Raw genomic sequence first — 15,120 nt, 5'->3', positions numbered from 1 at the left:
AGTATGTAATTATGGTCATGTTGAATATGGTGCTGTAAAATTCATTTCCCTTATAGCAGTTGAAATAACATAGTTACTTTTGGAACTATTGAAGTATGAATTAAAAGATTTTATGTGTTGAATAGTTTATTCTACCACTGGTATCAGTAGTAACACTTAGGTTAGTGCAGAAGTCAGGAATTTTTGATTGTAGATGTTACCTTTAAACTGTACGTGCTTGTAGTCCTTGAAGTTAATCTTGCTTTCCTTTTGTAGATACTGTTTTTCTGACCTGAACTAAAGACAGTCTTATTTAATGACTCATACAAGTTAGACTTTTATTTTCTGTGAAATCCATATTCCAGAGAGAATGCAAGAAATAATACTCAAATGAAAGGAATTATTCCACAACAATTATGTGTGCTTCATGTGTTCCTTGTGTTACTGTATGCAGTCAGCATGTTAAAATGATGGAAATGGAGTTTAAAACTTTACAGTGCATTAAGGAAAAAGAATATTTGCATGTTTATCAATTCATGTTCTAACATATTAAGTTGGAATATCTAGCAATATGGTAAATATTTTCTAGAAGAATAAAACTACTTGAGCAATACAGTGATTTTCTTATATAAACTTTCATAATTGTATCCTGTTAAATAATTGTAAAGCAAACTGACACTGATTGAGATTTAATTCTCAAAATGAAAGCAATATTAATTAATGATTCCTGACAGTTACACTATTTTATGTATATTTTTCTTCTATCAGTTGTATTTTGAGGATAAATTATAAACCTGCAAGTCTGTCAGATCAGTTGAACATAAAATGCCAGTTTAAGTAGGTGTACCCAGAAAAAGCTGATGAAAAAGCAAGAATACTTTCAAAACTGCCAGTAAAGTTGTTTTCTGAATAAGCCTGGTAGCATTTTTTTACATCATATCAAATAAACTGGTTTCCTCAGAAGATAGTTGTCAGGTGGAATTCTTATTACCACTGAATTAAGAGCATCTCTCCTTTAATATTCCATGGATAAAAGAACACAGGAAAGGAGGACCCTACTAAGGTTGGATCTAAGATCTAAACAAATATAAGCTTTTTTGTTCACTAGCATGGGTATAAGTGCTTAAAAATCTTTGTGTTTTTATAGGCTCATCTATTAAAGTGTTTCTAGGAAAATCACAGTGTGGCCCCAAGAGATAAATGATATTTTGCTGTCAGACAGCAGAGCCTCTATGTTTTGGTCTGTTAATTTATACTTCTAATGGCAGTATTTAAAGTCAGTTACTATTAAAAAAGGGATATTGTCAGCTCAAGTTATTATAGTTTGCCTTGCATATCCTCTCAGAGAAATAATTTTTTTTTTTTTTCAGTTTTAGGTATTGAACTGCTCCAGTATGTTTTTATTATGAAGTTTACACTGGTTGATGAAACAGGATCACTAAATGCATACCTTTTTGATTATGTAAGTAAATCTAGGTAAAGGTAGACTCTACAGATTATGAGAGTTTGGATTTTATTTGTTTTTAAAATGGCAAATGTATGTGCACAAATACTCATTCTATGTTACCTGCAGTGTTTTGTGGGAATAATTACAATATTATAAGCTAATACTGTACAGAGTGTAGAATGTTAAAGCATAAAGACAAAACTGAAGCTTGAAGATAGATTACTTTGTATTTCCATAAACTTTTATATATTCCTGTTGCTGAATTTCTGTTTTACTAGCAATGTTAAGTTATGCAGCCTGAATGCTGTGTGAATGATAGGAATGTTTCAGGATTTATGTAGCTAACTTCTGCATCAGTTTAAAATCTCATTGCCTCTTTTTTAACTCTCAATAGAATCTCTCCATTAAGTAATCCTTGATTTTTTTATTTCACATGATCATGAGGTAAGGAGGCCCTCTTTCCCTAGGCAGCTATATCTGTACAGATATTTATCTTGGATTTCAGAAGTAGTTTATTCAATTACTTTACTAACCTTAGAATTAACCTATCTTCAGTTTTCTCTGAAGCAACTCACACCCATTCCTGCTACCTGAGACACTGAAGACTGGATGGTTTTCCTGTCATGACAATGTGGGTGTGACAAAATGGGACAGAAAAAGAATTAGTGAATTTAGTGGGACTTTTTTCTGCACAGTAGTGTTGTTTAATGTGTATATATCTGCACATATTCCACCATTATATTAAATTACTTAGACTGGGACTTTAAAGAGAATACTCTTCCTTGTTTAATTTTAATACTGTAAGTAAAAATAATATCAGGAAAAAATGTGTTCTTTCTTAAAATACATGGTGTTTTAATAGCAAAGGAGATCAAAAGACTACAATCCCCATTTCAGACAGTCATCTTTTCCTTCTAGTGTCCTTTTTCCTTTTTATATCAAGAAAAATAAAACTGCAAATTGAAGTTGGGGGAAAAGATTTAGACCATCTCTTGATGCAGAATTCCAAAAATTTTTACTTCAGGGTGGCTCACTTTCTTAGCAGATACTGCTCAGTACTACAGTTTAGCTGCAGGAAAATACCTACAGTTTCTTCTGAAGTGCCAGCTGCTCGCATTCCTGCTGGTGGCACTTCAAAGACAAGCCCAGAGTTTCCAGGCCTAAACTCCAGTCCTTCAGCACCACTTGAGAAGGAACTGGGCTGCTTTGAAGTGCAGTTTTACATTAGCTTCCAGTTGTGCTTCCATAAGAACACAGTGCTTTTCTTTCCTCCCCTCCTTACAGGAAAAGTCAGTGAAGGAAAAAAATGAAAAAGTTCTATAGTCAGAAGAAGACTGAAGAGAGAGAAGAGACATTTATCAGTGTCATTTTTGCTGCTAGATTATCCACTAACTTCTGATCATTGCCATTAAACATGTGCAAAAATTACACAGAGGCAGATTATTCTGTATTTAATAATGAGAAATTACTACCAAAAACCTTAGCTCACTATGAGAAGTTATAAGATTATGAGCCTTTAGAGATCCAAAATCAGGTAGCAAACTTGGAAAGAATAAACTTAGAGTTTTTTCAGTCATGCTTAATGTATGCAGTTTAAAAATACACAGAAAATGTCCATTTAACATTTTACTGTTTCATTTATTATTTTCTGTCTCCATTCAGAAGTGCACCCCACAGTATAAACCTTTTTTCCATAGTTTCTAAAACTGCCAGCAAATGAAACTCACACTAAAGAGAATTCCACAAATATAAAGCCAGGTTGCAGTGCCCCTTGTTTTCAAGTGATTTTGTTCCTCTCAAGATGTGAGGGACTGTTGAGGGGGACTGACCGTCCTCTCTGGCCCTAACATTGTCTGATATTGTCTGGTTGTGGAGGTTCATGAGGAATATTTGCCAGTTATCTATAGAGACTGACATATGTGCTTTCTGGGTGGCTGTAGTCCCTAAAACCTCAGAGGTACTGAAAAAAAGAGCATTAATGTTTTCAGACAGCTTGGGTTTTTTCTGTATCCAAACAGGTTTTTGAAATAATACTCTTCTTCTGTTACCCGATTTTAAATTTCTTTAAGAACATGGTCAAGGTTCTGGCTAATGATTTTTTACAGCTCTTTCAATACCTCATATTCTTCTGTTGTCTTTCAGGAGAAGTTTTTCCAGATTCCTGCCTCTGAAATCTTAACTAGTAATTTTCTTCAGCAAAAGATGCAGATGACCATGAATGCGCTCTGTCCTCCAGGAAGAAAATTAGGTCAGTTTGCTGTTACTTTTTAAAGGGGGGTGGGAAGGAAAGCAGTCTTTCAATCTGCTATTGCATATGAAAAGTCTTAGAATTCAACTTAGGCACAGGCAAAACTCAGTACAGAAAAATGCTGGAGCCTGAAAGCAGGGTTCATGTTAATTTGTTCTGAAGCACATCTTTCATATTAACTCTACTTTGAGAAAGAAAATAAATGGTTCATTAAATTCTCATGTAGCATGCAGTGGTGTGTGAATACAGCCATGCCTGTGCAGCCACTAACATGCCATCTGTATTCATATGGAAGTTAACCAGAACACCCTCATACTGAATGTCACAGCATGTTAGGGAAAACGAAAAGGAAATTCCGTTTTCCCAAAGCACATGCTTTGGGTGATATCCTGCTTTTGATGCTGACTTAAAGCATCCCTTGCAATGGGAAATATCCATGGAAATGGAGCAATGCTTAATCCAAATCCATTTACAGAGATTTTTGTGCAGTGCATGTGTTGTGGCAGAAAGTATCTCTGCCTAAATTAAACATGTCCAAGGTAGATGGATGTGTCATGGAGCCCCAACCTCCAGAACATGCTCCAAATACATGGCTGTCAGTGGCCACTGCAATCACCCTGGAGTCTTTGCCATACTTTAAAAAGTTGTCCTGTAAAAAAGATTGTAAAGGATTTTCTCATTGAGACACATGGAGATGAAATTTTATTATTGCCAAGTCATTACAAATATGTATTTTATACTGTGGCATGACTACTCGGTCCAAGTGTTTTGTGGAGTGCTGGTGCAGAGAGGACAAGTCTTGGAAGATTGTTACTGAAGACCATTTCAGATCTTGTGGGACACTTAAAAGATACCAATTGGAATTTCAAAGTTAACAATTTTTCTTAATATTAACTATTGTGTACATTTAGATATCCAAGTTAATATCTTGCTCTAGTTTACTTGCCTTCTATAAAAATGAGAAATGAATACTGAACAGTAATTTGGATTTTGTTGGTAGGTGACTTGCCATGGCTGGAATGCTTCATCAAATCCTATAATGTCAGAGACGCAATGAAAAATCAAGTTTGTTACCAAATTTTTGACACCACAGTTGCTGAAGATGTTGTATAGTCATGTGTTGCTAATTGCAAGTAATCCAGTAAGACTCAGTTTCTGTGGGGGGCTGGGATCAGAGACTGTATTAAAAAAATTTTTTTGTTCCGTTCTTAGGAATTCAACTTGTTTTTATGAATTTTTAGTTTATATATGAATGGGAATGGGAATTATACTTTGATATGTTTGCTATTTTCCTGGCACAGGACTTTGTGATCTAAAGGCAAGTGGAGGTGTTCAGCTTTTCACTGGAAGCTGCTTGGCTGAGGTTGATGGAAGCAATATGCTTTCCATCTATCCTTCAAAAAGGCAGTGAGGAGGTTACTCTAAATTTGTGAATTTTACTCTGAAAAACGTAGTCAAGATGATGCTGTGTGTTCATTTTTGTATTAAATCACATCACCAGAGGCAGAGATACAGAGCTCTCCAGTAAACTCAGACTACTTTGTGCAAGCCAATATTACTGTTCCCAGTTTGACAGGGAGGTTGGTTTTTAGAAACTTCTTTGATTTTGTACTGATACGTACATTTGGACAAACTCCTCCTGTTAGTAACACTCAGGTAACTGCTACATGTACCAGTTACTGTAGATTCTGATGGGGTTGTGAACATGACCATGTAGTGATTATCTCTAAAATTAAAGTCAATCGTGAAAGTGTAAAATTGCAAAATGAATATTGCTATTTGGTAGATGGTAATGATTCTGGGGTGGCCTTGTTGGGTACCAAAGTTGTTAGCGTGTTTGTTAGCTGGATCTGTATTTTCAACGGCTTGATCTGCCTTTCCATCTTGCATAATCAGAGTGGGTGCCTAAATTTGGAGATACAGAACTGATCTGGTGCTGTCACGGATTGAAAATTCTGCTGGACTAGAAAGCTATGGGGTGGTTTTACTTTGCATTCAGAAGTCTCTAGGACAAGTTCAGGACATGATTCTCTAAGGATAATTAATGTAGAAATCCCTGTCAAATCAAATGCTTTCCATCAGAGCAAAATTACTTAGTATTTACAGCAGCTGTTTTTAAAGAATTACAGAAGCAAGATGCAATATTTATAAGTAGATCATTATTTTGATAGTAGATGACATTTTATTTTTTTCATTTTTGAGGGCCGTTTAATAGATTATGCAATTTGTCTTAAAATTTCATCATATATCCTCTGGTAATTTTCTTGTACTGTAAAAATTACACTGGGTTTATATGTCATAAGCCAGGATATTGTTCTTTATTGATCTGTGTATAGGGAAAACTAATATTAAAAGTGGTGAGTATTTCCTTTAAAAATTTCTAAAAAATAAAAATATTTTGGAATTGATCCAGCAGTTTATCAGTCTACTGACTTAAGAATGTTTTCTTGAACTTTTGCATAATTGCATCAACAGAAAATAATTACAACAAATTAACATTATAAAACTTTGGACACTGGCCATACACAAATGTTTTCACAAGTTAGGAGTTAAATTGAAGGGAATCTTCTTTGCTTTTATTTATATATTGTGTGAAAACATGAATTTCTGTTTTTAGATTTTTGTTAACTGTGAAAGATATTGATACTGTACATTTTTTCTAAACATGTCTTCATAAAGGAATAAATATAAAGATGTTTTGAACTTCAGTGTAAAATAAATAATTTCACCACATGCCTTGTCTGAGATCCCTGCCTAAAAACTCTACATATGCATGACATTATTTTTTTACTATTGAATGTTTTATTAAAATGTTTAATAAAGATTTATCCAAATAATGAGGTTTTTCTTGTATTTGATTTTTATTTCAATTTCATAACTATGAAAACTTTGTCATCAGTAGCCTTCATCCAACATAATCCTCCCAATGAATGGCTTGTTGGATTAAAATGTACATGTTTCTGTTTCTAAATATAATGTGTAGAAATAAAGTAATAACTACATATTTGTTCATAGTAAGGATCATTGTATAGGAAGGAATTACTGGACAGACATTTAAAAATGGCTTTCATTGGTGGCCTTTGTATGGAGCAGTGGAAGTCACTGAAAAGATTTGGAGATTTGGACCTTAGTTACTTGTCCTGGTCAATGCTGAGAGCTGTCAGTGTGTGACTGGTGGGTGAAATGCTGAGATTGTTGTGTCCTGAACGTGCAGCACCTGCAGGCTCTGGTTTCTGGAAGATGAGCATCTCGGGCAGCAATGACTTTTAGCCATTATTTACAATTTTCTTATTTAAAAGTAAAAGTCTTCTTTCTTTTGGTGAATTTCTTGACCAGGTGTGTGATTTCAGTTTTTAAAACATTAATAAAATTTCAAATGTCTACTCTAATAGTTTTTAATTTTTTGAAATATGTTTTTAATACACTCAAAATCTGCACCAATAGGAGATTGGGTTACTACTGGTATACTAAGATCCAGTGAAAACTCCAGGCATGTCTTCCTGGTGTCACATGTTTCTTCTTCCACATACATTCCAGCATATAGAAAAACTGAATCAAAACATCACCTTCCTACTAGAAAGGGAAAATATGCATGGAATGTGAAGTTCATCACACAGAGCCAACATCAAGGGAGAAGAATATCTTAATATAAAAGGAGGAGCTGTGAGGGAAAATAATAGAACTATGAAAGACCAATAAAGGAACATGAATCTATTAATTGCTCCAACTACATGGATAAGTGCAAAAAAAGTGATAAAATTGTAATTAAAAAGAAAGGTATTTTCAGGGTAAAAAGAAAAGAAAACAAAATAGCTTTGGAATAGGGTTTTTAGGGGTGCCTGTGTAATTTGGCTCCTTGAATTCTGTGTTTTAATGGAATTTAAAAACTTAAGGACTTGGGAAGTCTTTCCAAATTGAGTTAAGCTCTTGGATGTGTCATACTCTGGAAACTCCAGCTGGAAAGACAGAATGTAAATAAATAACATATTGCAGAAACAAGGAGGCACTCCTGGTAGGTGACCTGCTGTTCAGCAGTGACTGAACTTTCTCATCAGCTTTTGCAGTTACCCAGAGATTTACAGACCAGGCTTTGAAATGCTTAGCTTAATGCTAATCCTTTGCCTACTGAGCAGCAGGAAAAGGCACTGTAAGAAGGGCAGTGCAGCCCAGAGGATACAAGCTGAGGTTTGCAACAGAAGGAAGAGAGTTTATTGTCTTAACAGGGAGGAGTGCTTAGCTTTTCAATACCAGTATTTTAGATCACAAGAGTTTATGCAGATTAGGTCACTTTTTGGCCAAGCCATTGCATTAAGATGTAAAACTGGCAGGAACTGGGATAGTACCATATAGGGCAAGGCCAAATATTTGGTATTTTTTGGAGTTGTGAAAAAAATTAAGTAAATATATGTTCAAGTTCTTCAGGTGCAATGGGACCTCTGCAAAAAATGTTACTCAGTGGGGGAGAGAAGAAAAATCCAAATAAGAATTTACTTCAAACATTATTTAAAGTATACAGTGAATGTTAAGAATTAGAAACAAAAAATCAGAGGATTCTGATTTTTTTCAGAGGAAACAGACAAAATTCCAGAGGATAGTAGTAAAACCAAGAAGTGATAGAGAATCTTTGTGAGACAGTTTGCTGCAGCTCCTGTTCACAGCATTTCCTATACATGAAATTCCCAGTTAAGAACTATGGTTTGGGAAAACACTCATTTGATGATGGAATACCAGCTCCAAAGTGCTTAAAAATGTAGAGCAGCATGGTACTGCTATTAATGAATTCATATTTGTGGTAAAGCTATGGGTGGACTTCACCCCAGAACAATGTGCTACAATGTGTTTTTCCTTGTTTTCTGCTGGAACTCTGATACATGCCTACAGAGGTATCTCCATAAAACTGCTGTTTGGGAATAAATTTACATTTACTAGATACTTGTTTTAATTTGAATTTTTTACAAGGATATATGCTGAATGGGGAAATACATACCAGCAAAGAAAAAGGGTTTGGGTTTTTATTTCACCTGTTCTGTTGCACAAAGCTTTAAGCAGAACTTTGTTCTGTACCTTCTACTCTGTGTGTGCACAGCCTGTGGACTGACACTGCTAAACTGACACTGACAAAAAATACAGTTTTGTACAAGCTCCACCTTTAGAATTGAGTCCATATTCAGGTGTAATTTCAAAGGCCAGCTATCAGATAGCTTTGAATTATGGAGGTGTTACTTCACTGAAAGTAATTCTCTGCATAATGGCAGTTTATAAATGCTGCTGGAATTTTTTGGTTAAAAGAGCAGCAAAACTGAAACCAAAATCTGCTGCTGGAAGAGATTTAATTACAGATTTTATTTCTTTCTTCTTCTGTCTACAAATGATGCCTTCAGCAACTCAAAGCCCCTCTGAGCAGTGTTTGAAGTGACAAATATGATCAGTTTCTGACACGGTGTGTATTAAACAAAGGGGCTCTTTATTGTTTTTAACAGGGGGTGGGTAGGGGGCTTTCACCACCCAGCTTTCTTAAATGCTGTCACTGACATACATTCATTTGCTACTCCATCTTGGAGGATGCACTTTTCCTAACATACTTACTATGCTAAAGGAATAAAATCCCATTAATAAGAATGGAAACATGGGAGTGATTGTGTTTGACATAAGCCAGGGATGCAGAGCTGTCACAGGCCATCCAGGCATGCTGCCCTGTGCTCTCCTGTCACACAGAGGTGCCCTGCTACCTGTAGTGTCATAGTGCCCTGGCTCTGGTCAGGACAGGGGTAATTTTTTGCTGTAGCCAGGAGTGGGCATGGCTGGGATGCAGAGTTTATTCTGTACCACTTCACATCACTGCCAGGGGTGGGAGAAAGGGACTCACTCCCTTCTGAGGAGAAGAGATTCCTTGCAGTGGAGTAAGCATGGCAGAGCAGGCCCTCTGGTCTACTATCAGGGATTTTTTTCCATGTGCATAATTTCTCTTCTTGTACCCTCTGCCATTAGTGTTGTTGCTGTTACTGTTCATTTTCTTTTTCCATTGCTGTTTCCAGTAAGTTGTTCTTATCTCAAGTTGTGACCTTTGCCTTTTGTGTCTCCAGTTCCCTTCCCCATTCTGCTACAGGGGATGGAGAGGGGAAACTGGGAGAGTGAGAGAGAGTGGAAGGTGGTTTGGAGAGTCTCAGTGGGAGCACTGAACTGGGAACTGCCATTCCTAAACCATGACATGTGTGTAAGGTCTCACTGCCCAGAAAACTGCATTTGACTTAAAGGAAAACAGCTGCTTCCATTACTTGGTGTTTTGTTGAGAGTAAACCAAAGAAGAGTAAGGAGAAAGGTGAAGAATTGCTTTTTCCCTACAGGTCAGACAGTGCATTTGTTTAGCCACGTGCTGTGGCTTGGGTCCTTCTTGCAGGAAATAAAAGCAGAAAAGAAAACTTCAAAAGCTTTGTTTGAAGGGTTGGGATAGGTCAGAAGTTACACATGAAGGAACAATGAGGAATGAGGAGTGAACCTTAAACATCTAAAGTGGCAGTTCTATAGATCAGATATTATACCTTGCAAATCCTAATGCAGATCTGTTCACTGCTGTGCTCTGTATGATTTGATAATAAATAACATTTTGAATATTATTCCAGTTTGTTGGAAGTGATTAACTCGACTTATTCACAATTATATTTCAGAATGAGTTTAATTCCTCTGGGTCCAGTTACTGGAAATTGGTTTTATCCTTTAAAAACTGAATAGAAAAATAATTGGCAGAATGACAGTATTTGTCATTCACCAAGTGCCAGACCTACTCAGATCACTCTTTCTGGCAAAGATGGTATTCCACAATGATACTTTCTAAGTGTACCTTTTCACAGCAAGCTTTTCAAGGCAGTTTAAAAATAGCAATAATTTTCAAAACTCATTTAGCTGTGCTGTAAGGTCTAGAAAGATGTGAATGTCTGGCCTACTTTTCAATCTGGGTGAAGAGGTCGCTGATGTGATGTGATGGAGCAGGGAATCCTGAACTCTTTTCTTAGGGGATATGGCAAAGGTACTCAAGCCTCATCTCAAATATCGAGGTCATTGGCTAATATGTGTCAGGAAAGCACAGAGCTGTACCAAATTCTCCTGTCAAGAGCACGTGCAACAAAGCAAATCAGAATTGGAAATCAATTATAATTGAAACTGACACATGGAAAAATGGGACAGTGATATATTCTGCTTTTGGTAATTCAGCTTTGGTAAAGAATTTTCATCTGAAACTTAAACCAAATACTAAATAAAAACTTAATTTCATGAAAAGCATAACAAATTGCTTAAATAGACCAGAGGCCCCAGAGGAGGCACTGTATTGAAAAGGGATTTTTTTTTTATAGATACCATACAGCTACTTTATACTGTAGCATAACTGATCAAGGTATACATAACAAATTCACAGGTAACCAATATTCATGTATTCAATATGTATTCAACCATAGTAATATGAATGCACCTCTTTGGGAACCATACCCTTATTGAGCTAGGAGTATTGGGGTGTGTGGGAAATGAAAGCACAGAGAGCTCCCAAGGCCTTGAATGTACAAGCTCAGCGATAGAGATGGATACAGTGTTTGACCTAAGGCCTTGGAGGAGGCTTGATGCTTTAGAACAGAAAAGTGAAACAGACACAAAGAATAAAGATTTGTAGTTTAAGCAGAAATATGTTCTAAAGCTAGTAGAAACATGCCTCATATAAGCAAACAAATATACTAAGCAAGATAGAAATAATTAAAGTGTAACAATGGAACTTGTTATAGAATTGGTAAAAAGAAGATACAGCAATAAGTTTCTGTAGAGTTACATGATTGGATAAAAAGAGACATTGCAGCAGAATCGTGTAAAATGTAGCAATTAACAATTGGTTTATGAAGATGCTAGTGAGCTTTGTGGAAGTAGCTGATTGGATAAGAAATTTATAAAATGCATTGTAAATAGAAGTAAAATGGCTTCTGATGTGATGGTTTTGGATGTAACAACCTTATGGTCTCACCCTTCCATGAGACTGATTTTGCAATAAACCATCTTTTAATCACCTCATCAGTTGACTCCATCTATTCTGTATCCCAAACAGGAGTGCACTGTCCCTGGGACTCTGCAAAGCTGAGTCCAGGTTCCAAACCTGCCAGCTGTCAGTGACAGATGAGTCTGTACCTGGGAGTGCCAGTGAACACCGAGCTGGCAAAGCCCAGTCCCAGCAAACACTGTGTGGGGGGCTGTGACCCACAAGGAGGGGCTCCTCTGGCTCTGCAACAGCTGCACTTCTCAGCTTCAAATGGGACTCAGATTGCTGTCAGCCCTCTACAATTTCCATACTTAATAAATCATCTAGTCAGCTCTGAGAGTCAGTGCCTTTCTTACTGGGATCCCAAAAGAACTGGCACCTCCTTGGTATAAAACACCATCAACTTTCAAAGAATATATCAGTACTCTCCTGCTGATCCTCAAATTAATTTTTAAAGGTTAGATATTAAAAAATGAAACAGTTGGTCTAGATCTAAAAGAGAGCACTGACAAGTTCAAAATAGAAGCAGCAGATTAAATCAAAGTTTACAGTAATTGTGTCTGAACAGTTTCAAAACACATATGGACAGCTGTGCATCTGTGCCCAGTACAGCCTCTAACTTTGCAGGCTCAGGAGCAGATGCTTGCACTAGGACACTTATGTCTGGCCATTGCTGCCTGAGATGTCCTGGCCTTAAAGACAAGAGTGTGAGAATTGAAAACATAACAAATCACTTGGAAAGTTTTTAATCTAAAAATTCTGGCATGTTCACTGATGGAGCAGAGTCAGGCCCTTGATGAGATGTGGGATTTTGATAAACACAAATAAATTTGTTATGATATTTATGATATCCATAAATGGTTTGATTTCCCAAATTAAGAGCAGGAATACCATGGGGCAGAAATGTGCAGTGTGCTAGCTACCCTTCTGTCCCCAGCTGTGTGACAAACACACTGTTTAACACTCAGGGTTAAATCCTTCCCTGTACTGGACACATACATCTTAACTGATAGTTGGTAATAGAGGTCTTGGGCATTTTAATCAAGAGGAGAACTTAACTCTTAAGGCCTAATTGTACAAACAACCCATCTTTTTTGTATAGTGCAGAACCACAGCCATATTTTTAAGGTTAAATCAACCCCTTAGAAATTAGACAATCTGTTGCAACTTCTACGCAGCTGTGCTTCAGGCAGTGGCACTATTATCTATTGATCCATCTAGTACTAAGACACATGCAAGTAGATGGAAAGGGCTTCAAAAAATGGAGCAAATGAGTATCACATCTCCTCTTCTAATTGTACTAGAAATACTGCAGCCCAAAGATGTATGTGCTCATTGAAAGAAAATGTTGGTTTGTTTATCAGTGTGTAAAAGAAGGAACTGAGATATACTCCACAGATTTCTCTTATTCTGGATATTATTATTATCTGCAGATACTGGAAAATAAGTGCTTTCCTTGTAAATAAGACCTTCATGACAGGCCCTAGCCCAAGCCTTTTACTCATCCTCTGTTTTGTAATTCTAATCTCTTTGGCATATATCTGGAGGATGTTTAAGCTTTTCATGTTTACCCTTATTGTTCTGGCAGCATCAGGATGCTTTTAAAGGGGAATCCACTTAAATATACACAAATTGAGGATGATGACCCAAAATTTGCTCTAGAGAAGAGACAAGCATAGATGCAAGCAACAGTAAGTCTTTCCTGAGTCCTGGACTGCTGTCCAAGAAAATGATGACATTTATGTTTTTGCATAAGGCTTGCCACAGGCTCATTCATTTGGCTAGCCATGTGTCCACTTAGGCAAAATCCAAAGCTCAGCCTGAGCAAACAGTTATCTTGTTAGAAGTATATCTGAAGTATTTCCTTTTTTATCTCAATGGACAGAAAATATCTGACTAATGCATAATTTTTAAGCCAGTCTAGGCAGGAACCACTGCCAGACTTGGGAATCAAATGTGCTGTGTCCCTCCCAGACAGGCACATGGAGACAGCCTCTGTTGTAAGTTGAGTGTGCTTATGATGAGATGCAGCTCATAAATGAAACAGATGAATGGAGGGCATCTGAATGGAAAAACCTGACTTTTTTTCCCCTTACCTACTCTTATTTAGGCAGGGTTGGCCTGAGAACATTCAGAGAAAGAGGTTTCATCTTTATTAAAGCTTGAATTCATTCCTCACCAAAACCTGTTGGCTTATTTCATGCTTCCAGAAGTCATTGAAGGCCTGGCAGCTTTTCCTGACTGTTCTGTTCTGGAAATCCTTTCTGAATTTTGAGAATTTCACCATCAAAAAATGCTTAAAGAGCTTAACTGAGAATTTTCAATTTTTAAATTATAGTGAGTTAGAGGGAAGCAGCTCTCTCTCCACACAAGCTGCTGTTGTACTGGCAGCAATTCCACCTCCAGATTTACATTTGTACCCAGCTGTGTTCTCCTACACCCCCTCTCCAAAAGTTTATCATCTCCTCTGGATTTGAGCATGGCAGCTCTCCAAAGGAATTTTAAATATCCTGGCCTAAAATAAATGAAATCCTTAAAAAAAATGTTAAGAAGTGATCACTCAGTCTGCATTATTCCACAAGTGCAGCCATGAAAAGAGTCACATGAAAATTTGGGTTATCAGAGCTAAGAAAGAGTGGCAATAAGTGACAGAAATTGTGGATGTAACTTTTTAAACTGGATTTGCTGATGAGCATTTAATGACATGTAGCCACAGCTAAAAAGACCAAGTGAACAGGGCAATCTTTGGGTGGTGTATCACAAAGTATTTGTACTTAATTTTTTTAAAGCTGTTGTATTGGAGGACATCTGAAGATCTGTTGAAGTTTCAGAATTGTCTCTGGTAATTCCAGACTACCTTTTTAATATAACATCCTTAGATAATATCAGCCCTTCTTTTCAGACTGAAAAAAGAGAGTATTGTTCAGAGGTGCACAGGCTCTACACCACCCTTACTCTGAGCCACAGGAATCAGACCTAGCTTAGGACTGTGCTGCTCATTCCAACATGGATTTCAGTCAGCTCTGAGCACTGGCAGGACAAGTTTACATTTTCCTATGAAATATCCCAAGTGAAAGACTCAGTTCTCTGCTGAATAATCACAGCACTGGGTGCAGAGATCATCATTTTTATGAGCTGTGGCTAGCCCTGCCTTAGCAAAAGGCCCATGTTACATTTAACTCTTAGGAGACAGAGTAAGATTTTGCCCACGAGTCCCCATAAGTGAGATTTCACCCAGAGAAGCACCTATGAGGGGAAGTTAAACCAAGGAAAGGAAGTTTCTTAAGGAAGACGTGTGTCCTAGCTTAATTCAGTGAATTTTACTGGCTAAACATCCTAGAAGTTTAAACTATGCAGAACAGAGAAAGCACAGGAGCTAGAGGAAAAGAGAATAGCACATTTTACAAGCTTGCAATTCACCTTCCAACAGAA

General features: G+C 36.9%; 1 protein-coding gene across 3 annotated transcripts in view; it reads left to right on the top strand.

Annotated features, from left to right (window-relative positions):
* The window catches only part of POT1 (protection of telomeres 1), a 62,326-nt gene extending 55,815 nt beyond the window's left edge, over nt 1–6,511 (top strand). For all 3 annotated transcript variants that reach the window (XM_066550663.1, XM_066550661.1, XM_066550664.1), the window contains 3 exons: nt 1,350–1,441; nt 3,569–3,674; nt 4,675–6,511. In XM_066550663.1, the coding sequence (XP_066406760.1) occupies nt 1,350–1,441; nt 3,569–3,674; nt 4,675–4,787 (311 nt within the window). In that variant the 3' untranslated portion in view covers nt 4,788–6,511. The remainder of the gene's footprint in view (nt 1–1,349; nt 1,442–3,568; nt 3,675–4,674) is intronic.
* The last annotated feature ends 8,609 nt before the right edge of the window (nt 6,512–15,120 follow it).

The sequence above is a fragment of the Molothrus aeneus genome, chromosome 5 (genome assembly GCF_037042795.1).
Source record: "Molothrus aeneus isolate 106 chromosome 5, BPBGC_Maene_1.0, whole genome shotgun sequence".
Taxonomy (NCBI): Eukaryota; Metazoa; Chordata; class Aves; order Passeriformes; family Icteridae; genus Molothrus; species Molothrus aeneus.
The sequence above is the reverse complement of the archived record's forward strand: the minus strand, read 5'-3'. Positions and strand labels throughout refer to the sequence as shown.